Genomic DNA, 24312 nt, shown 5'->3' with positions numbered 1-24312 from the left:
TTTCATATGCTAAAAAAAACACATTATCAACTGGTCCTACTAACGTATGTTCTCAAAAGAATCTCATGTAAATGACCATCAGTGCTGAGTAATGGTGCAGGGATCCTTCTATAAGCATTTGTGCACACAGTTGGAGACCTGCACCTGTTGATGGCAGATCCGCTGTATCTGCCTGCTGCAGGCTATACACAAGTTCACACATTTCATCTGCTTTTTTAGTTTCCTTATAAGCATTTATTGCCTGATGGGCCCTATTAACTGTACCAGTATATTTATTGTAACAAATCTTCACAATTGCTATAGGAAGAAATGTGCTTCTATTAATCTTCACAAACAATTGGGCATAAAGTTTAACAACCGGGCATAATCATAATTCCTTTATTTATATAGCGCACACAGATTATGCACCGCTACACAGAACTTGACAAATCAGTCCCTGTCCCGAATGGAGCGCATAATATAATCTACCTACCATTATGTTTTGGAGTGTGGGAGGGAAGCGGAGGACCCGGAGGAAACCCTCTTAAACACGGAGAGAACATATAAACTCTTTGCAGATGTTGACCTGAATGGGACTTGAACCCAGGTCCCCAGCACTGCAAGGCTGTAATGCTAACCACTAATAAGGGGTTAACAAATCTGATATTGACTCCTGTCTTATTGTTATTCCATTGAAATGCTATAGTCATGTAGTTCATTTCCCTATTGTATTCTTGCATTTCATCACATATGGTGATAGATGACAGACCTTGAGAAGTGCTCATCCACTTCACGCTACTTGATGCTTTTTATGGAGCTCCATTAAGAGGCTTCTTTTGATGCTTGATGATACTTAATATTATATCTCTTCTAGGTTATAATTTGATTTTCTTTCCTTCTGTTACAGCTATGTTTAACCTCATACCAGTTGGCTTACGAGTGGTGGCTATTCAAGGTGTTCAAACTAAGCTATACCTAGCCATGAACAGTGATGGCTACCTATACCCATCAGTAAGTACACATGGGGATGGCTTATACATTAATGTAATTGCTAACTTGACTTTCTACTTGATATTTGCTACAATAAATGCATATACTGGTGAATGTACATTAAGAAATGGGACTAGTGGAGCAGTACGGCCAAAATCTGGGCAAATTAAGAGTGTTCTTTTACTTAACTAAAGAAAATGCATTTAACTCTACTAGTCACTGCTAGTCACTGGTACTTACATTAGGATCTATCATTATTGGATATTGTATGGGGGAATCCCATGAATAAATCATGAGAGGAAGTACCGATTAATTAGTAAGAAGCTTAGGATTTATGTAAAATTATGATGTGTACATTACATTTTAGAAGAGTTAGGAAACTTGAAACTTGAAAAAAAAAATTCTTAGAGCTACTTAAAATGTCAGCTTTTCTGAAGTAAATCACAAATAAATTGCTGTACTATTTCCTGCTACTTACACTAGAAAGGGGTGTGTCCTTGGACTTTAAGATAAGAAAAAAAAATTCCATTAGAAGCAATGTGTTTTTAAAAATAAATAAGTAACAAATTTCAAAAAATTATCTATAATAGAAAACTATACAAAATAATAAAAAAAATCACCTTACCGACCCACCTCCACTCTGTTATCTCCTACCGATTTTTTTTCTTTGTGCTCCAATGATCACATGGAAACTCATACAGTAGCCAGAAATTACTGAAAAATAGGAGACGGTGGAGAACCTTCATTATATCAAGTTCTTGAACTTCATGTCAAAGGGATATCATAAGCAAAATAGTATTAAGTATAACACAGCTGGTGTTCAGGGAGCTGTCACTGGCAAAACACAGGAAGCAAGAAAAAGACCTGCAGGGGGCATCAGAAAGGTTGAGTATTGTATTGAGTATTGAGTTTATTTTTTTATAGGCTGGGCATACTGTGGGCAGGCTATATACTTGGTGCAGGGGGTAGGCTATATACTGGGGACATGAGCTGGCTACATATATACTGGGACATGGTCTGGCTATATACTAGGGGGCATGGGCTTACTTGCTATATACTAGGAGGCATGGGCTGGCTGGTTATTTACAGGGGGTAAGGAGCTGACTGGCTATATAATGCGGGGGCAGGTGGCTGACTAGCTATATACTGGGGGAAGGGGGCTGATGGCAATATACAGGGGGTAGGGGGCTGGGTGGCTATATACTTGGGGGCAGAGTGCTGGCTGGCTTTATACTAGGGGGCATGGGCTTACTTGTTATATACTAGGAGGCATGGGCTGGCTGGTTATTTACAGGGGGTAAGGAGCTAACTGGCTATATAATGCAGGGGCAGGTGGCTGACTAGCTATATACTGGGGGAAGGGGGCTGATGGCTATATACTGGGGGTAGGGGGCTGGGTGGCTATATACTTGGGGACAGAGTGCTGGCTGGCTTTATACTAGGGGGCATGGGCTTACTTGTTATATACTAGGAGGCATGGGCTGGCTGGTTATTTACAGAGGGTAAGGAGCTAACTGGCTATATAATGCGGGGGCTGGGGGCTGGCTAGCTATATACTGGGGGCAGGGGGGTGCTGGCTATATACTGGGGGTAGGGGACTGGCTGGCTATATACTTGGGGGCAGAGAGCTGGCTGGCTATAAACTGGGGGCAGGGGGCTGGCAGGCTTTATACTACAGGGGCTGGCAGGCTATATACTGAGGGTAAGGTGCTGGCTGGCTATAAACTTGGGGGCAGAGAGCTGGCTGGCTATATAGTGGGGGGCAGGGGGCTGGCAGGCTATGTACTACAGGGGCTGGCAGACTATATACTGGGTGGAGGCTATGGCCAATGCATTTTTCACCCTAGGCTTATACTTTACTCAATAGGTTTTTTATTTTTTTTTTTTGCTAAAATTAAGAGCCTCTACTCATACTCAAGTCGACCTATGCACAAATATATACATTATATCAATAATAATAATTCAGAAAATATGCATGAAACCTCATGAAATCTAATTCTATATTCGATAGGACTAATACTCTACTTGCACATAATACAATGGGCGATCTACCCGATCAAGATTAGATTAAATGGAATAATTCAGCATGTTGTTTCAATGAAGAATATTACTTCTGACGTCTCCCTTTGTTGCCATTGCCTTGATCCTTATAGACTGCGACACAAAGAGAACATCCCTTTAAGATTGATGTTGTTAGTGTTACCGTGTAATGATTCGTTGAAAGGAGCAAAAATGATCCAGCAAAATTAATCTTTATAGACGCTCATTAGATGAAAGATTTCACTGTAATCTCAGTCCTGCAACCTAGTGACATTTAGGAGGAAGCCGGCTCAATCAATAAATGTGCTATGACTTCCCCCACATACTGTGACAACTTATTACAAGCTTCTCAGCTCCCGTTTCACTCGTCTAACCTGTGACTCATGCTTGTGGCTGTAACTTCTTGTTGTTACTTAATATCTGTTTGTGTTTTTCTGCTACATTGTTACATAAAATTACATTTCCTAATTTATATACATAAAGTTATAATTTTATATTATTATCTTTTATATATATTTTTACAACATATTGAAAAATAAACTGGGGGGGGGGGAGTAAATATTATTCCTGTTTTTGTATGCTGAACCTCATTAATACCTCCCAAACCCCAAATACTACCTTATTCTTTACTGTAATAGTGTCCAATTGCTGCTCATCTTGTTGCATATGTTGCTCCATGGTTCCAAAAATCTGTTTTACTTTGCCTCTCATTCTGCAAGATAAAGTCACGTAAGAGCAGGAGCTCAACCAGGAAGTCAAGGAGCCTCCACCTTCTCACGGCTGTTCACCTCCATAGTAACTCTCTTCTGTGCTGTTCTTGCGAATGTGCGGCCGTGAGTCAGAGTTTTTTGGCATTTAGGAGGTAGCCTGGGACTCAAGCCTTCTAGGGGGCCCATGGCCACCCAATGCACCCACCATGTTTTATACTGAGAAGGACCTTCACCTATTAAATCCTCATAATCTGTTTCAATACACATGTACACAAGAACCATTTGAGGACCTTTGAAGGTACTCCAAAGGTCCTGAAAGGCAGGAAGAAGACACATCCTCCTTTGCCCAAGAAGCTTGATTCTGTTACCATATGGAGGAAGTGAATTCCCGAGTTGAAGGGGCTATACAATTCAGTCAGTCCTGGGCCCATGTCTTAATCTGCCCTTTGGCTTTAAAATGGTAAAAGATTTGCTTTCAAGTGGTAAAGTAATTTAATCAGAAGCGACACACAAATGCAAATTTGTCGCGATTTTTCTGCAATTTTCTGGGGAAACTATAGGAGGTGGAAAGCTAAACTAGACCATGTTTATCAAAGTTTCTAATTCTGGATGATAAAACTGGCTTAGTATAAGACTGTCTTAGTTGGCTACGTTTACGTCACAAAATTTTGGCACATTTACTGTATATACTCATGTATATAGCGAGTTCAATTAGCCTCGGCTTATACACGAGTGTGCAAAAAAATAACCTTACATACTAACCTTCCGGCGCCCCCCGATGCTCTGTGCGGTTCTTCATTCTTTGTGCGGCTCCTATTCTTTCTTCTCTCTGCTGCAACAGTGGATAGAGGCGCATCCAGTTTTGCTGCTGAAGATGTCATAGTGTGCGCTGCCATGGCAGAGCGCATGGACCCTCCTCTGCCCACTGTTACACGCAGAGAGAAGAAAGAAGAGGAGCATCGGGGAGCCACACTGAGCATTGAGGACCACCAGAAGGTGAGTATGTAAGTTTATTTTTTATATGCCGAGGGGCTGCAGGATGCATTTCATTAGTAGATGGGGGGCCTGATGGCATGGGACATTGAATCATCAGAGGGGAGAAAAGCTGCATGGGGCAGGATTGTCTGCATGGGGCATTCCATCAGTAGGGGGATGGTTATCTGCATGGGGCATTTCATTTCTCGGGGGGCTGTGACCAATTAATTTCCCACCCTAGGCTTCTACTTGAGTCGATAAGTTCTCCCAGTTATTTGTGACCAAATTAGGGTTATACTCGGATCGACTTATACTCGAGTATATGCGATACATAATTGTGTGAAGCCACACCCTTTTTTCAGAATCCACACCCCTTACAAGTAGTAAAACAACAAAGATCATCAAATTGATAAATCGGCCTCAGTATTTTTTATTTTCCTTGTATCTAATTACCATAGACAAGACAAAGTGGCTTGTTGTCACCCAATTTGGAGGATGCCAAAGCAACTGCATTTAACAAAGAAGTGGTAGGGGATTTTTTTCCAAATTTTTATATCCCTTTCTGCAGGATCTGCCCTTCGTATTTTCTTTATTTTACAAAACTATTATTAAAAAAAAGCATAGCATTTAATATAAATCTAAAATAGCAATTCTCCTTCTATAAATCCTAATAGTATATATATAGATAAACCCCCAAAAAATAGAGTCTATAAGATGTAAAGACCTTGCGGTGACCAGAGGACAACTGTCCGCTCTGCACAAAGCTATTTCATCTTGTGTACCCATTCAGTGATTTTCTCAATTCTCATTCGCCGGCACAGGAAGGTAATTACTTGTAAGACACAGAATTCCCCATCTGCAGTTTGGTGACAGAACAGAATTCACAGTTCTTGCTTTCCCCCCTGAGAAATACAGGGAGAACAGCAGTGAAAATGAAATTTCAATGTTATGCAACTTTTTACAGGATTAAAACTTTTTGGCCATTATTCATAATTTGTCATTTTTTTTAATCAATTTTCTTATGAAACACCAATTATATCCAGTCCTTTTATCTTTCTTATGCACCAATATGGAGACTGAGCGCTCTACCTGTACCTGTAGTCATCATGGCAGGTTCATGGTTCTTTAATGAAGTCCATCTTCCGAGAAGCTCTCACATTTAATATGGATGACGACCTCTCTCTGTCTCTCAGCATAACCCAATTAGAACACAGACAAGCATGGAGAATGCGACGTCCTCTCGCTATGGCTTGATGAACCTCAACAACATTGCTGATGTGACACTGAAGGATCACTAGATATAGGCCATTTTAGATGGGGCACAGTAGTTAAAAGAGAAGACATGATGTGAAATAATCCTCCTACTTTATAGTGTTTTGTTTTATTCTTTCTCTTCTATTTTCTATATATTTTAAGTACCATTACGTCTACGTAAAAACGAGTTTACATAAAAAGCTAATTAGATTGGGAAAGACAAATCACTGCATTACTGCTATGGAGTGTTTCTTTACCTTTTATGCATTTTTGTAATTGCCCAAGTAAATCTTTTAGCTACTGTGATAGTAGACATTTTTACTTAAAGTGGTGTCCCTTTCTCGCAACGTTATGACATATATTCAGCAACGATATGTCTTAACCCCTTAATGACCAGACCTGAAAAGGAAAGGCAATAATGTGCTCATTTTCATACAGATGACTGTCATCAGGAAATTACCTATGTAATATGTTTTGGTGCTTTTTACATTTTTCCTTGTAATTGAGATCCTATAGTTACAGGGATCGGTTTTTTTTGTAGCAGCATTAAAGGGATTGGTCATTAGACATGTTTATGCATGTATATGTACCTGTACCTTTTCCTTATTGAAAGCTTTAGATGTTCCCTCTTCTAACCATTTTGCCCTCTGCATAAATACTGTATATACTCGAGTATGAGCCGAGTTTTGTGCTGGAAAAGCCCCACCTGGCTTATACTCGAGTATATAAAAAATATTATTTAATTAGTAATTAGTACTCAGCCTCCATTGCTGATCCCGGCATGCTCTTCTCCATGCAGCATGTCTTCGGGTTTCTGGCCGGGCTGGCAGATGCACGTCTATGCGATCGGCCGGCACAGAAACTATGACACGGCATTGTCACCTCCTGCTGACATCATAGTTTCTGTGCCAGCAGATTGCATGGATGTGTAACTGCCGGCCTGGCCAGGAACCCGAAGAGGTGCAGCTGGGAGAAGAGAGTACTAGGTTTATTTTTAAGGTGGTTTTCTGCTGGGCATCATATTAATGGGGCACTCTGCTGGACATTATAATAAAGGGGGCACTCTGCTGGACATTACATTTATGGGGGAACTCTGCTGGGCATTATATTAATGGGGCAATCTTCTGGACATTATATTAATGGGGGAACTCTGCTAGACATTATATTAATGGGGGCACTCTGTTATGGTCATTATATTAATGGGGCACTCTGCTATACATTATATCAATGGAGGCACTCTGCTAGACATTATATTAATGGGGCACTCTGCTAGACATCATATTTATGGGGGAACTCTGCTGGGCATTATATTAATGGGGGCACTCTTCTAGACATTATATTATTGGGGCACTCTGCTAGAGATTATATCAATGGGGCACTGTTCTAGACATTACATTAATGGGACACTCTGCTGGAAATTATGTTTATGGGGGAATTCTGCTGGACATAATATCAATGCGGGATCTCTACTGGACATTACATATGGGGGAACACAGCAAAAGAATACCTCATTCACAATAGGTGCTCATCACAGTCTACCTCTTTCAGCAACATGTGGAAGGGCTTCTAAACAAATTACAGACCACATCCACAATTTTCCACCATAATATATATATATATATATATATATATATATATATATATATATATATATATATATAGATAGATAGATAGATAGTCAATTGGTCAATGTCTATGAGGCTGCTTTGAAATAAATCTGTAAATGCCATAAACAGTAGCTCCAGCAAGATAACTGCTGATAATTATGTGTAGAAAGTAATTAAACATGCAAGAAATAAATAAAGAACACTTATCAATATCTGCTGTTACATTAAAAGGAGTGATTGACCTTTACTTTTTTACTTATTAAAAACAAAGAGAGAGAATCCATGTATCATGCACCATCCTCAGGACCCACACCAGACATAATGCAGTGTTATGTTTGCCCGGAGTGCTCCATTAAGAGAGTGAACAAGTAAAACTGAAGCCTGATCAAGCCCCGGGGATGCCACTTTCAAACACAGACTTATGAAAAAGGTCTTGTGGGCTTTAATTATTTAGGAAGGAAACCCTTGTGACGGCAGCATATGAAAACATCTGATGGAATCTAACCTTGTTTCCTACAGAAACTTGTCTTACAGCTTTCATTACCCCTGTGCAGGGTCAGACTAAGGTGGACTCTGATAGACCCCGATGGACAACAGAGGCGTTACATTTTTCCTTGGGGACTATAATATTTAGGTTAAAACTCTTTGCTGATAAATTTTATTAATGTATTTTTAAAGTAACAAAAGCTTCAGTTTTACACCTGAGACTACATTGACATAGATCGAAGCTGCTGGTCATATCTCTCTTGCATGTTTACCAAATGTTCACAACGGGTTTAAACAATGTATACTTTACTCACAGATACTATAAGTAAGGGTCAGCTGAATAATTCTGATCATGTATTATCTCATCTCCAACCATGTTGCCAATCAAACCATCTTCCTGTCTTGCCATCATGGTCTACCTATTACCCCCTGCATCTGAAAACAGTACCTGCTATGTTCCTCTGACCTGTATAGAGTGGTAGGGTTGATACGTTCCTAGGTAAAATCCTCTTTCAGGCTTAAAGGGGTTGTCTAGGTTTAAAAAATTGATTGTTTATCCTACACAGGTCATTGAGGACATATCCATTCATCACATGTCCAGTGTGCATCTCCAACCTATTATATGGCTGAAATATAAGCACTGATCTGCAGATCTATTTATCGATGTGATCCTATAGAATCCCTTTAAGGCAGGTACATCAGTAAAAGCTGTCTTTGGTTGCATCTACAATGAAGCAAGGTGTACTGGCGCTGATTTCATTTGCCCACCACTCATGAGCCATTTGCTGCCAAGGGATAATGGTGTACCTGGCCTCTTCAAAAGGAACAAAACCACCTACATTAGTCTTTACATATAATTAAAATGTATTGCCTGATGTTTCCCAATTGATTTTTCCATTTTATGTAGCATTGGCCACAATAAAGAAGGACCTGTTCAGAATGGAATAGTTTGGTCTAGGAACCTAAAACCTCCTGAAGAGATGAGCAGACCCAACATTTAAGTTGAGTTCGGCATTTGGGTTCTGCCTCCTAACCCGGGCATATGGACGGCCCTAACAACCAGCCACGGCTGTGACTGCCAGACCTGAACTTGAATGTTGGGTACGTTCAACTCTACTCCTGATGGGTCCCTTTAATGTAGACCTGCTGTACTAGTGAATGTACAAGTTTACCTCATGTGCTTGAAGACACTGCAGAATACAAATGACTATGTTTAGACTTGCTCTCACTTTCCAAAAAAAACCACATAAATTTAGATTCCTGGTGAAACCTGAGCAGAATTGATCTTATCTAGATTTGTAGTCAGAATATCGGGCTGTTGTATTAATATACTTTCCGCACTGTATAAACCGACTTTTTCCACGTCCATTTTTTTGCTGTAATGAGTTATGATAATGGATCTCTTGGTACCAGCTAAGACATGTACCGGAGCACGATTTTATCTCTCCTTTTCCAATATCCTTATTAAATGCATGAAAGTAAGCCAAATATAGTGACAGGTTTATTTCAAAGAGCATTTTAGATGTGCGCTCTTGGAGAATGTTTGCACTTTATTGCTATTCTACACAGTGTAAATTCTTAATAAAGATTACTTAGTGTCTGAGGAATCTCCAGAGGCTTTTCAAGTTTTTGGGAAAGATATTATATATTCCATTGCTAATCTTTATAGAACAAATGGAATATAATTAGCGTTGTCTAATTCTATGTTTTATGCATATAGATCTTCATTTACCCTACTTTATTGATTGCTAAGTGACTCCTGCATTGGTTATATTTTAGTAATTCTGTATTTTAGTGGATTTAAACTTGTAATACTGTAATGTATTGTTAGCTTGTGGTGATTGACCTTTTCTTTAAGATACTATTTGCAAAAGCTTAAGATCTAAATGTACTGGAATAGAGTTTAGTAGAACTGGAACTATATTCTTTGCAAGTGCTCGGGAAATTAACGTTCAGAGTTTCAGAATAATTTTGTCTAATAAATTTAAGACAGGGGGAGTTTTATCCTACAACAATGCTCAATACCCTGGCGTGTGATAAAACCCCACCCCTTCACATCTGGAGGGTCCGTCTAGGTACCTGCCATAAAAATCTAAGCTAGGTCCTACCTGACTGGTTGCCGGCTATAGCGAGTGTGGAAGTGGCATAAAGTGGAAAACAATGGCTGAAAGGTCACAAGGCACTGCAATTATTTTAGGGTTTGTATGCCAAAAAATGCTTTACAAGTTTTGATAAATCTCCACCATGAGTATTAACTAAACACTCTACAAAATAAGTCAATTGAAATAGTCAATAACTTCAGTTGTGACAATAAATTGTGCTGAGTTGAGCCGCCCAGAAAACCTGGGCCTAATTCCAAATGACCCTTGGGCCAATTCCTTACCCTACTTTTGGTTCCTGTGGAGGGAAGTTCTTTACTGAAACTCATATTCCAGGCAAAGGTATCAACCAGGACAACACTAGACCCTTATTTTCCCACTAACTCCGTTGTTAAACTATAATGAGGAATATGTATTGAGACTGACATTTAGACTACAGCACCCGGATCTATTAAGAAATCTCTTAGTAAATGTGGGTGAAAATGCCGCCAGTTCCAACCTGTCAACCAGGTCGGAACTGGCAGAGTTTTTTCCTCTAGTCTCCACCGGAACTCCGGTGGAGAAGGCATAATAAATCTGGGCCACTGTGTCTATGGTATGGATGCCCTTCATAATATTGAAAGCCAAACTGACCTCTTAGCAGTGACAGTCAGAACAGACACAGTCCCCCACACAATTAACAGCCAAATTACATTTACAGCATATCAATGATTGGGTCCCCTAATAGTCAAGCCAAGGCAGGACTTTTAATGTAAAAGATGTAGACTATGCCTTTTGTTCACACTTCTACAATGGCAACTAAAACTGTTTTGAGGATGAGCACCCTATTTGTATATATTTCCTATTTTATGTATGAAAATAACACTGGACACCTTATTATAGTAGTTCATATATAATATATTATTATATATTATATATATATATTATTGTAGTTTATACAATATGACTTAATATGTAACTGATTCTAATTTGCATAATTTTTTGTTAATTTTCAGAAGACTTACAGGATGTCATAATAGCTTTTAGATTCCAACAAATTAGATACATTTCCACCAACTTGGTATCTCCCAGTTACTTAGGGCATATATTTTGTCTAATGTTCAAAAATAATTTTTTGTTCGATTTTTTTGTTGGCTTATTTTTGTAGATTAAATCTCTGTGAGAAATCTATTTAATTCTTGACATAACAAGCACCATAGAAGTAGAACAAGGCTTCACTTTTCTTTAAAGCATAAATCCATCTTATTAAGTTTTCACAGCACTTACAGTGTGCCTCAGGCAGACTGTAATAAGGAATGCCTGATGACAGCTATGGGAAACTGTAACAGGCTCCCAGCTGTCATGGCAACCATTAAATGCCCTCTCATCGACCATTCAAGATGGCCATGTCCAGGTAAAACAATGCGACTGCAGCAGTTTTCTGCAGGTGTCAGCTGTATGATAATTAAGGAGAAGGCTCAGCCCGTGAGCCCTCTGCATACAGCCTTTACTGTCATATGATGCATGTACTCTTACAGTAGTAAGGAACTGGTTAAGGTGAATTTGGCTTGTTATTTATTCCTGTGGGTTCTGTGAGTTGGATTTACCCTATGCAATGTATGTTTCTTATTCGTGCAGTGAAGGTTGAGTCTGCTCTGATACACAATATAGCAGCATATATATATATAATTTTATTAGTATATACTTTAAGCAATATCTATATTCCGATTTTATGCCACACCACAATAACTCAATGTGAATTTACTGTATGCTTAAAAAAAAGCTAATTTATGCAAAGGTCTGAATACTAGATAGAAAATGTTATTAAAGCCAAGACGATAACAAGGTAAGTTGTTTCCAGAGTAAAGGATAATCTCGCCTATGTGAAGTGCGATGTGCGATTTCTAAGCCCCGAGAACTGCATCCAATTTGAGTAATTGCATGATTTCCCTTTGTTGTATCCTCCGCCTTCGAAGCTTGAAAGTCCTGCTCTGTACCCTGTGGAGTTCTGTGTTCCTTCTCATTTGGATCAGACACTGAGGAGCCCTTAGATGATAAATCCACTAATATTATATTATAAGAAGGCAATTCTCTGCCTTATTGAGTGAATCCTGATGTCTTATATGAAAGCAAAGGGTTACAATTCTTGTCAATATGACATCCATCTTTTACAATCTCTGGGAATCATCATGGGTTTCAATGGCATTATAAAGTCTTCCTGCCAATTATAAATCTGACAATCAGAATCTGCTGTTTGCAGCGATGTATGATATCTACCCATGAGCTTCCTTAATGGGAATATTACATAAATAGCGGTCTTGTACAGGTATAGGATGCTCTGCACTTCATCCAGAGGATATTTGACAAATTTTTATACCTGGAAGATCCCCTTTAAGGACTTTGATAAAGATACTTACGCAGTGGCGGATATTTATCATATGTCGGCGCTTTGTTCGCTGACGTTCCAGACTCCTGATAAATCTGGTGTCCAGGCCCTGCGAGCTTGAACAGTCACAGGCTATAGCAAGCGACTAAGAGCCCCCTTTTCACTTGGCGTGGACGTGGCATATAGGTTAAGTTAATTGTAATGGCTAGTGGTTCACTAGACATTTGTATTATTTTTAGGAATTGTATGCTGGAGAACTTGAGTACAAGTCCTGATAAATGTCCTACAGTATCTTTAAGATATTCAATCAGTATAGATTGTTGATGGACCATCTCTGGATCAAAGGTATACTAGATAAGAGAAAAGGGAAATTCTAATGCTCCACTCCTTATCAGAAAGAAACAGTTCCATACTGTTAGAAGTCACTCTCACCACTCCTCCATAGTCAGAAATAGAAGACCCTTAGCGATCCATCCAACGATAGTTTCTCCCCACACAAGGTCCACACTGCTAGCATCCAACAACCAGTTGTGAATCCAACTCAAAAAAGGATGTACACCATTCACCATGCAGATCGCCTACACACAGGTATAAAATATTTTATTGGTATACCAGTAAGCTTAAAACTGTGCATCTAGGTCCAAAAGTCTTTAAACATGCTAAGAGACCTCACCCAGAATCTCAGATACCAGAAGACAGAATCTCATGTCAGTTGAGATTTGAACTTTCAAATTTTGTAGTCACCTTCCAGAATGAGAATCATCAAGAATGAAATCAAAAATCTATCCTTCGGGGATGGACATGGTTGTTGCTATGCTCAATAAAACCATATGGATGAAATTGGAGATAGACATTATTTCTTGGGTTGTCATTAATAGAGGTGCAGCGTAGCCGTATGCTAATAAGACCAGGGAGGCTAGTCGGCAATTAGTGACTTTTTTTAGGAATTGTTTGAGAACGGTGGAGCAAAGACGACGAGATTGGGAAAGGACGTTTGGCAGAATGAAGGAGGGTGCAGGGGGTTTGTGGGGAAAATATCCATGATTATTGGTAAAAAACTTTGTTGAGCATTTTAAAACTTGCAAGTTTATTTGGTTATTTGAAAAATATTTTGATTTAAAAGACAAATCAGAAATATGTATTGTGTGACAGGCCAAAAGTGATCATCTTTCACACCACTAACATGCCTTCTTTCAACTCATTGTTGTGGGCGTAAGGTGTCAACTTTAATGCCATAAGATGACGCTGATATACCCTAGGGATATTCATGGCTAGTAAGACATATTTAACTACTTAAAGAACGCCCTATAGTCTTTTTACGGCGGTCATTAAGAGTCCTTGTTCTGAAGCACTGCCTTTCTATGGCGGCGCATCAGAAGAAGATTTCAGGATACTGGGTCCTGAAAGTGCTGGTGTCGGGCTGTGACATCACAGCCCAGACTTGACACTAACACCTGGGATCGGAAAAACGCAGATCCCGGATGTGTAATCCCTTACACACTGCGGACAAGCATGAACGCAGCGTGTTAATGTGTCCCCGTGGATCAGGCGGGCGAGTGCCCGAGGTTGCCGGATCTCCTTCATGCTGGGTTCCGCCTCTTGGCAGGACCTGGTTGTAAGTAACTGAGCATGCGCATATCACCTGCATATGTTAAAGCGTTTGGAAGTTATAACCAATTATTGTATTATAACCTCAGATTCTAAAAATTGAGTCTGGTCACTAAGCTATAAACTGGCTACGTCCTTAACCGCTTAAGATGTTCCATTTCTGGATGCCTTTGGATGCTCAACCAACATTCATCTAATGTGTATGACCACCTCACGGATCAAAATCCCAAAAGATTCAATTTACATTATATTATGTATTTGATAATTTTTCCAAAATGTAATTTAAAGGTTTTATAAGCGTCAAACTGGAACTTTTCTATTATTTTAACTCTTACACTCCATGTAACAAAAAATAGAGCTACATCAGTTGGCAAATTAAATCACTGAAAACCTTCCATCAATGGAGTGAGGCTAAGCTGCAAAACCATGGAAAGACCATTTTATTCACTCATAAAATCCCCTTAAATTAAGAATTATAGCCTGGGGTAGATATATTGAATCGTAACACGACTAAAAATATGATTCAAATTTAATCAATCTACAACCTGTGATTTCCAAAGGCATTTCAAATGCACCTTCGCATATTATAGTGCCCCATAGAGGTCTACAGGTGTTGTCATACATTCATGTACATGAGCCCTTAGACAACTATTTGGTACAATGTATCATTTCCCAAAGCTACCATCATATTAAAGAAACATTACTCACGTTTGTGAACAGTTAAAAATAAAAAGCAAGTTATGAAGTATGACCAATACAGTACAGCGGGTCAGATGAGTAACCAGACATTGACTCATGCTGCGGGGAGTAAATATGACTACAACTTGTTGATTTCACAGAAGCCAAAGTTATTTTTCTCCTGTTGAAATCAATGAGTTTTATGTTAGTAAAATAAAGTAAAAGCACAGAATAGAAACAAGCAAGCTAATAACATAAAATCACTGTGAAGTCATGGGGCTCTATTGGATATAAATAGGACCGTGTTATTTCATTGACTTGATGGAGCTGACTCCATGGGCCTTTGAGGTTTTGCTACCTGAAACTTTTAGATATGTTTTGCACAAATTCATCACTAACTCTGTAATGAAATTTAAAATTCAATTATACTATTCATTTATAACTACTAAATAATAGTTTCATTGTTTTGCTAAATGTTCCAGTACCATGACCAGGATCCCATTGGCAGCTCAAGACATGGAGAGGTACTAGGAGGTACTGGAGTGATGATAACCTTCTTTTCCTTGTTAATTTCCCTTATAAATAGACTGCATTTGGTGGATACCATTGTTTAGAACTGTGAAAGATAGTGGATACGTTCCATATCAATGGTAAGGACCAGCACTGCATGAAGTGCTGGTCCTTACTTTATTTCATATCGTTTCCAGACGGCTTTGGATGGATCGGTTTCCGTGCACCGGGAGGTGTCCAGGAGTTGTAGTGCCTAAACAGTGGTCCCAAGGTTGGATGAGCTGGTGTTATTTTTTCAACTTTTATGTAGTTAAAGTGATCTTGTATCCATATCAATGGTGGTCCAACCAATGGGACCCTAGGGATCTAGACAATAAAGGATTGAAAGTCCCTTTGTGAATGCTGTGCCAATGCACATTTATGACTGCAAACCCTTTCACTTCTATGGGGCTGGTGGACACAAATATTGTTCATTTTAGTAACTTTTTTTTTAAGTGAACATTCCCTGTAATCACTTATTGGTCTGACGACACTGTAACATAAGGTATAGGTAAGTTTATTTTCATTGTTTTAACAATAAGCTGCATTAAGAAAGCAAACCCTTTTTAGCATGACCTTTAATCCCTCAATGGCATTAGACATGCTATTATATTATAATGTTGTTAAGGCTGTATGGAGAGGACTCTATAAAGCCAGGTGTCTACTGTATTATAAAGACACCCACCACTAAGCGACTGTCAACCTCTCAGGGGCTCCTAGGGCAGGCATAGCCCAACATGTACTACACCCTGTAAGAGGCGAGGTATAGTAGGAGAGCAGTCTATTGGCAATAATATTGTGAAATAAGAGTTTTTATAAGATATTAAGAAAAAGATATATGCATTTAGTCTCAGTGTGATTAATTTGTCCCAAAGTGATGTGTCCTTTGGATTGCATTTTTTTGTCAATTCAGACCCGAATTTTCATATCATCCTTTAAATGGCTGAAGCCATTTTTAGTAGAAAGTATAACCATTCCTTGTAGATGGATCTCCTGGCTGTTTGCTTCTGTTACTCTTCTATGATTCTGTGTTAAGTGAAACAAGCATACATTTTAAATGACTTAGACATGAATATTAGATACACCACTTCGATGTTTAGCATTAGGCTTTGTTACATATTTATCAACATGTTACTTCTGTCTATTGTCCAAGTTATGTCTAATGTGTATTTGGAACAAAACAGAAAAGATATAATGCCAGGGGAGGAGCTTATCCAGGGAAATAGAGAGATGAATAATTTATAACATTATGTAAGAGTCAGGAGACAAGCAATGCTTTCCTATGTTCAAGAGGGAAATCTATGGCCATTATATTTATATCTCAGACACTTAGTATATTCATCTTTTAATGTGCAGGGCCAGCCTCCCATAAGCCTCGTCAAGCAGTGCCCAAATAATGACACCATATAAGGGACAACTATCATATCATTCAAGTTATAGAAGTAAATGAATCTGCAGTGTGATACTTCTCAATTCTGTCATATAGTATCTGACAAATACTCAGAATACACATGAATCTCATCAAGCCAACGGTAGATGTGTATATCCAATGTACAGGCAGTCAGTCCGTAAAAGATAGGTTCCATACGGTTTTCCTTTATTTGAATTTGTATGTAAGTCGAAACTATATATTTTAGAATTGTAGTTCCAGACAAAAAATTTTTTGCCCCAGTGACAATTGGAGTTTCAAAATTTTTGTTGCTGTAATTGGAACAAGAATTATCAATAAAACTTCATTACAGACGACTTACAGGTGATCATTGCAGTCTGGGACTATAGTAACATCCAGAGAGCTTCACCAGAGGTCACAGAGGAGGGTTTGTCTCTAACTAGGGGTCATTTGTAAGCCGGGTGTCCTTAAGTAGGGAGCTGCCTATATATGTTAAATCTTACAATAAATCTGATATGAAATACTATTTACAACATGTCCCTCAGGTGGCAATTTATTTAAAGGGAACCTGTCAGCAGAAATTTACCTAAAAAACCACTACCGGTATGTTGTCAAGCTGACAAATACCTTCCAGATAATTTTTTTTATGGCCCAGTCTGGTGGCATCATCCAGAAAATCTCCTTGTCTTCTAATCTACTAAGTGAGACATAAATTTGTTGTATAAAGTCATGGCCGAGAGGTCAGCACTGAAGTAAAGCTTTCCTCACTTCAGAGCATCATTCACCAGACTTCGAGAAACGGTTATTGATGTTCCTGGATGCAGAACCATAAATTATAGTGAAGGGAGTATTCTGTGGCTGGGAGAGCTTGACTTCAGTGCTAAACTTATTTCAAAGTTTATTTTCTGGATAATGCCACAACACTGGACCATCAGAGAAACATGATATGGAAGGTGTTAACATGTCTCACAACATACTGGTAGTGGTTTTTTAGTTCAATTTCTGCTGACAGATTTTCTTTTATAATGTCCTATTATGGCAATGAGATGATATCAGGTGTCATGGAAGAGTTCAACACCTGCCACTCTCAGTACATTCAGACATATGAAAATGTCTTAAAAATGAAGACTTTTTCATATCCCCTTCAGTAAGAGGTATAAGACCTACAGAAGAAAGAACGCTAAAATAAACAAAACTTGCAAAATTAACATTAGTTTTTTAAAGGAAACCTTGTTGGGGGCTGGATAAAAAAATGTATCCTGCTCCGGTTCCTAGTTCCTATGTTGCCCTGTTGCTTCTAGTCACAAATCAAACAGCATACACTTGACCAGAAATTGCAGAAGGTCACAGGATAAACTTCAGCAAATGCACGGTCTCATCAAACCAGGGGACATTATTTCCTTTGTTGTCCCCAGGTCCAGGGCCACTCTTTAACCAATAGCCCCCTGGAACTTGCGAGGGGCACAGGACCAAATCCACAAGTTCTGGATGAACGCCACCCACCTCCAGCACACACTGGGTTTTCCAAAATTCCAGGAAAAACCCTTTGATAATTTTGTATCGATTACTGTTTTTAAGAAGTGTCTATAAAAAAGAAAGCTGTTGCTTCTTTCCAACATAATAAAGACATAAATAATAAATAGATTGGTCATTCCTACAACACAAGTAGAAACTTAGTACCTACAGCAAATTAATAGATTCCATCGTCTCTGCCAAATACTAATTATTTTGGACCAAAGAGAATAACCAACAATTATTTTTGAGCTGAACTACTTCATCCCTCATCTGCTCCTATAATATGACAAAACAGAAGAAACTAATTAACTATCTTGGAATGTGGATTTATTAGCATAATGGGACAAAATGCTGCATTTGGCAACTACAGTTAATGGAATCCATATATCTGCTGAGGCCTGGGATAGAAGTTATGAAATGGAATTGAGAGTTAAATATTAAAGTCAATATCTAGTATGTCATTCAAAATGTTGTTTTGTAATATAATGGCGAATGGATTTTTGACTTTTTCGTATTTGCAGCTAAAAAATATGTTAGTCCATTTTTTTTTCCTTTAAATTTATCTGACAGCGTTTCCAAATTCTCATTTAATGGCAATGTGATATTAGATTTCAGTCTTCTATAATATGTCTTATTAAGGGAGTTTGAATGACAATAGATGTCGTCTTAGATAAAGGGAATTGTCTGGAATTTGGGACACCAGGGGAAAAAAATATCTGTCACGAAGGAGAGCTACAAAAAGAATTATTTGACACATTCTGTAAATCTAAGGAGGAAGTGGAAAAAGTAAGAGTTGAGTGACTGGTAGATAAAAAATGTAAGAATGTAAAGTGATCTAGAACTTACATGGGACATGCACTTCAAAATGTTGTTGAAAAGTGCTCATTCAGTAAACCACTGTCCCTCATGAGTCTTCCATGTACATGCACACTTGACCAAGCATGCCTGTGTTATGAAGAAAGAAGGGGAACAAAGACTTGTTTCTCGTGCATGATTAGTATCAGCGCAATGATTCATCTGTTCCTCCAAAAGGAATTAAATTGTTGTGTCCACCATCCATCGTTCTGCAGAACATTTCTATTTCTAGTTGCCTTGTTATCTTTATTAATGCCACTGGACAGTAAGGACAGCCTGTGTTACCAATAGGGCAGCATCATGTGATGGAGCCTCCAACTGGTCAAGTGTATTTGAGCCCAACTGGTCAAGTGTAAGGGACGAGGATGGAGAATAGATAGTCTTTCCTAAAACATTTTCATACTATAAAAAAATTAATTGTACAAGTAAAATCCAACCTCAGAAACAACAAAATATTGTTGCATCTGCAGAATGAGTTGTAGAGCTGAAGGGGTCCCAATTATGAATGAGAGGATCCAGTAAGGTTTGGGTTTGGCCAAGTCTTAAGGTCTCGAACTTACACTGACTACCATTGGTAACATCCATGATCAATACTGATCCATGATCAATACTGGTGCGGATGACATTTAAATACTGCCATTTTCCCGATGATTGTGGCTCCCGGAGGAACGATCATCTGAAAAGTGGCTGCACAGCATTACAAAAGTTGTCACCCTGATTGTGTGTTTTAAAGGCAGGGGAAGGGGAGACCTGAATCCGAACTTCTTGGTGAACATGATCTCTGAGATAAGGTATGAAAGAACACATATAGTAAAAAGAGTATATCAAGCACATCAGCACACGCAGAGGCAAGTTGTGTATACATCACTCACATATTACTTTAATGAAAACTGAGTAATAGTTCACTACCGCACTACTTCACTTCTCCACTAGGGTGGCTGTGAAGCTGTAGAGTAAAAAGGAATGAAGTTTTAGAAAAAAATATTTTTATAAAACATTATAAAAACCTGATTAGATGTTCCTCTAGGGAAGTTTAATTTACCCTTTGTAATGCATCTGCCGAAAACAAATGGTTCCAGGTTTGTAGGGCCACCGGCTGATTGTCACCCTTTTATTTGTAAAGAGATAATCCCTTAGAGATGCATCCTCCATGTCCATGTTTTGCCTCCAGTCTAAACAGTGTCGGGAATCCCAGTTTAATTAATGACATTTCTCAGTGTAATCCGATGCAGAGGCTGAGAAAGCACAGCGCATAGAGTCTGTGTGATACATTTACATTCATTTGGACTAATGTGTCATTTGCAACACTCGGCTGTTGTTTTCTTTATCTGGTGCTGTTAAAAATCCCATTTTCTTCTGCATTTTGCTTGCCTACGGCTACAATGTATCTGTTGTGATTACGTTTTTTTTCTTAATTCCCGGAGTTGCCAAATTTATTGTCATCCCCCTCTCTATGTAAGCAGCCTTATGTATCACAGTTTGGCTCGGTTCCTTGTTGGGTTTAATAAGAGTGTTCTGCCTTTTTTACTTAATAATAGGAGGGAAATCCACTTGCATATTTTTCCATATTAATCATTTTTAGATGAAGCCTTTGAAGTGTCAGAAAGCAAAGACGAGCCTCATCATTAATGAATTTAATGTATCATGGGGGAAGCCTAAACATGTACTGGGAATTCCATACTACATTGCTCTATACGGTATGATGATGTCTATGTTCTCATAGACGCCTGGGAGATCGTAGAACCCATAGTACTGAGCACGTGTCATATGGGAATCCCCTGTGGATTTATGAGCTGAGAATTCTGCATTACAAATTTTATAATTGAATCAACTTCTATGATACTATAAGAATCGAGACATACACATGGCATATGAGACGTATATATAGTAGATCAGGTACATTGCCGTTGAATAAGCAATATGTTAGATATTACTAGGGACATTGGGCAAAATTGCCCCATGAGTGTTGGTATCGATTTACACTCAGCATCTCATTTGTGTCCATTCACATTGATGCTTCATGTGTCCGGTAGATTTCTCCATGATGTGATAGAGGGACATCAGTAGGTTTCAAGGCCAACTTTAGTTGTTAAAATGCTTTCAATTCAAAAGCTTGTAAGGTTTTGTATTGCACATTTCCACAAAGTGAGGAGACATCTGAATGAAACCTACCTGATAAATTTGGTCTTAGATCTGCTCTTCACTACGTTAGCGCCTGATATGGTATTTGTTCTTGTTAAATGGGTTTTCTCGTAAAGAGTATTTTTATGACATATTCACAGGATATGTCATTTTTACATCACACCTATCTCAGGAATGGGGGTATGCTGACCCCTTCCTCACAGCCGGGCTGGACGTATAGTGTGCAACGCATGTGGTCAACTGTATAGGAATTATTAAAATAGCTGAGACTATACACTAAGTGCTCCCATATAGTATGCTATGTACGGATTTCAAAGACAAATTCATTGGCCAAGACACACTCATAACACATAAGACATTTCCTCCCCTTCTATGAATATTTTGTATCAGTGCTTGTAGCTTTTTTTCTGCCTATCAGACATTTTACTATCATTTCAACCAATGATAACTAGTACAGCCTCAATGTTGGCTGGTATCACCGGGTATGCAATGACTTTTTAAGGTCAATGCCCAGAGGAGTAAATATCCTGCATTTAGGACCCTACTTATGTATTTAATCATGAAATCAAAGCACTGAGGGATGATGATGTTACAAAGCCAAAAAGAATATTTCCTTTTTATTTGTCCATTAATATTCTTCAGTCATCCTGTGTTTGCTTAGTGACAGTGGTGACACATCCCAGCTTTAGAGACCTTTAATTGGGCATTTATTGTATCCAAGTAAACAAACAGCATTTGTTCTTCTGCCGAATGCCACTTGCCTCTGCCAAGTTTTCTTTCCTTATAAAAGCCCTTATATGGGATAATAAAAGATGCACCAGTCTACCCCTACGCATCGCTATAGTAATGGAAAAACTTCTGAGCTGGTGAGACATTACTCCAACTGATCAGCACTGTACACACACATCCCAATGAGTCAATTCCGAGGGTGTGTTGTCTTCAAAGTTCTGGTTTGTTCCACCAAAATGTTGACTTTCATCCAGGCAAGACTAAATCAGTGGTGGGAGTGAATGAAACATATCGGTTTCATTAGAAAGCACTTAAAAACAAATTGAGATATTTTCACGAAACCGATACAAGGGTAGAGGTCACTCACAGAAGCCAATCAGATGATAGATGTCCTTTAGTGGTCGCTGTGGTCTTGTTCCTCTAATCTCTAACATCTTCCTGTCTCCCTAATGCTATTCCTCCATTGGCTTTTATATATAGTTTTTGATTAAGCTATTTATACCCTGTTTCCCCTAAAATAGGAATCTCCTGAAAGTATGACCTAGTACAATTTTGTCCAGGCTTAGAAATATAAGGCCTCCCCTGAAAATAAGACCTAGTGGCAGCCATTGCTGCATCTCACCCCACACCATACATTAGTATTAGTAAATCTTTTAGATGCTGCAGAAGGTTGTGACATGGGGAAAAATTCATCGAAGTAAATCACTGTTGTGCTGCAAATGTGATACCAGCAGCTACCAGGATAAGAAGGGTCATTTATGGAAAGTGCTTTTACTAAACATGAGAGACTGGGGCCAATGATTCTAATAGAAATGTAGTCACAAGAAATACAGCATGAAATTCAGAGAGTTGAAAGGAGAGAGAAGTTGATTTTTTGTTCAACGATAAATGTAAAGTTCATGGAACAATAAGACCTCCCCTGAAAATAAGACCTAGAGCCTCTTTAGGAGAAAAAATTAATATAAGACACCATCTTATTTTCGGGGAAACAGGGTAGTTATCAGGTCACCTCTCAATACTTTTGTTTCTTATTTTGGAAAACAAAATGAAGATGTCGCACCTTTGAACCAGCTCAAGATTCTTCATTACTTTGGCAGCAGCTGCCTGAATACCTCCAAAATTTTTTCACCATCTACATGGTATGAGGATTTGATCAATGGGAGTTCTACTACTGAAAAGGGTTCAGATCCACCGATTGAATGGATAACATGAGCGCATACATGACATTTAGGCAATATGCCATGACCTCATGTCATCGGCGTTTGAGGTACACTCACACATTGATGACAGTAGAGAAGAATGTGAAGCCACAAACTTGGTCTGGAACAAGATTTGTTCTGAGTTATTTGGCTCAGGCAGTTTGGCTTACACATGGGGCCAGGAGACCCATGGCCATGTGTAAGAGCCCATAGAAACATATGGGACTGTGTGCTATCTGCTGAGTGAAAAACAACTGTTGGGGTAAGTGCACTTTCTCCTTTTATTTCAAAGGGATTGGATTCTGTTGCTTCCATAGAAAGTGGTGTTTATCATGCATGTTCACTACTATTCACACTGGTCCTGCAGGCATCTTCTGGCCCACTCCGCATGACCGGGTGTCCAATAGCGCTGTCGGATCCCGGCCATGCGCACCAGTGCCACAAAGCCGGAAGTGGGGCAGACGGCGGACCCGGAAGCTGTCCGGGACGCATGCGCCAACTAGGTCCGTCTAAGAGCATAAAATCCGGCCTCCCAGCGTGAGTTTCGTACCCCTTGAAGAAGCGTGGGCGAAACACGCATTGGGGAGTCCAGGAGGCAACCACAGATTGCAAGAAATGGGTAGGACACTAGTCTTTTAGTTATAAGCTCAGTGTTTAGGCCTCTTGTGAATTGTTGTGGAAGTAATACTATTTGTTGGATATGCCATTTGAGGAACAGAGCAATATACCATGTAATGCAGTTGGGTGTTTTTGTCTGATCGGACTTATTTTTGGATTTCCTCTGTTACATTGATCATTTCATGATGATACATTTGTGTGTTGTTTTATACATTGAATAAAGTTTACATATTTTTGGTTTTACTAAAGAACGTTGTAACTCCATTTTTTGTGGTAGTATATTCACACTGGTGACTTGGGGACATATAATTTTAAATCCTGTTGGGACCAGACTATTAGAGATGTGAGTATGTAACCACTTTAAATTTACCAAGTCCTTCTAGATGTACAGTGCAGGTCTGTTCCAGTTTCTCTCTGCCTGAACATGCAATGTACATGAACAGGACACATGTCAATATAATAAATCCTCAAGGGGTTATGAACAGGTGCAGATTAAGACTGTTGGGTGCTGAGCTGTCTTATTA

The 24312-nt window shown here is 39.0% G+C and overlaps 1 protein-coding gene across 6 annotated transcripts in view; it reads left to right on the top strand.

The window, feature by feature from the left end:
* Positions 1-24312, top strand: part of FGF13 (fibroblast growth factor 13) — a 246686-nt gene that overhangs the window by 210868 nt on the left and 11506 nt on the right. For all 6 annotated transcript variants that reach the window (XM_072123042.1, XM_072123041.1, XM_072123044.1 and 3 more), the window contains one exon: positions 887-990. In XM_072123042.1, the coding sequence (XP_071979143.1) occupies positions 887-990 (104 nt within the window). The remainder of the gene's footprint in view (positions 1-886; positions 991-24312) is intronic.

The sequence above is a fragment of the Engystomops pustulosus genome, chromosome 9 (genome assembly GCF_040894005.1).
Source record: "Engystomops pustulosus chromosome 9, aEngPut4.maternal, whole genome shotgun sequence".
NCBI classification, from domain to species: domain Eukaryota; kingdom Metazoa; phylum Chordata; class Amphibia; order Anura; family Leptodactylidae; genus Engystomops; species Engystomops pustulosus.
Note: the sequence above shows the minus strand (reverse complement) of the source record. Positions and strands in the feature narration are given on the sequence as shown.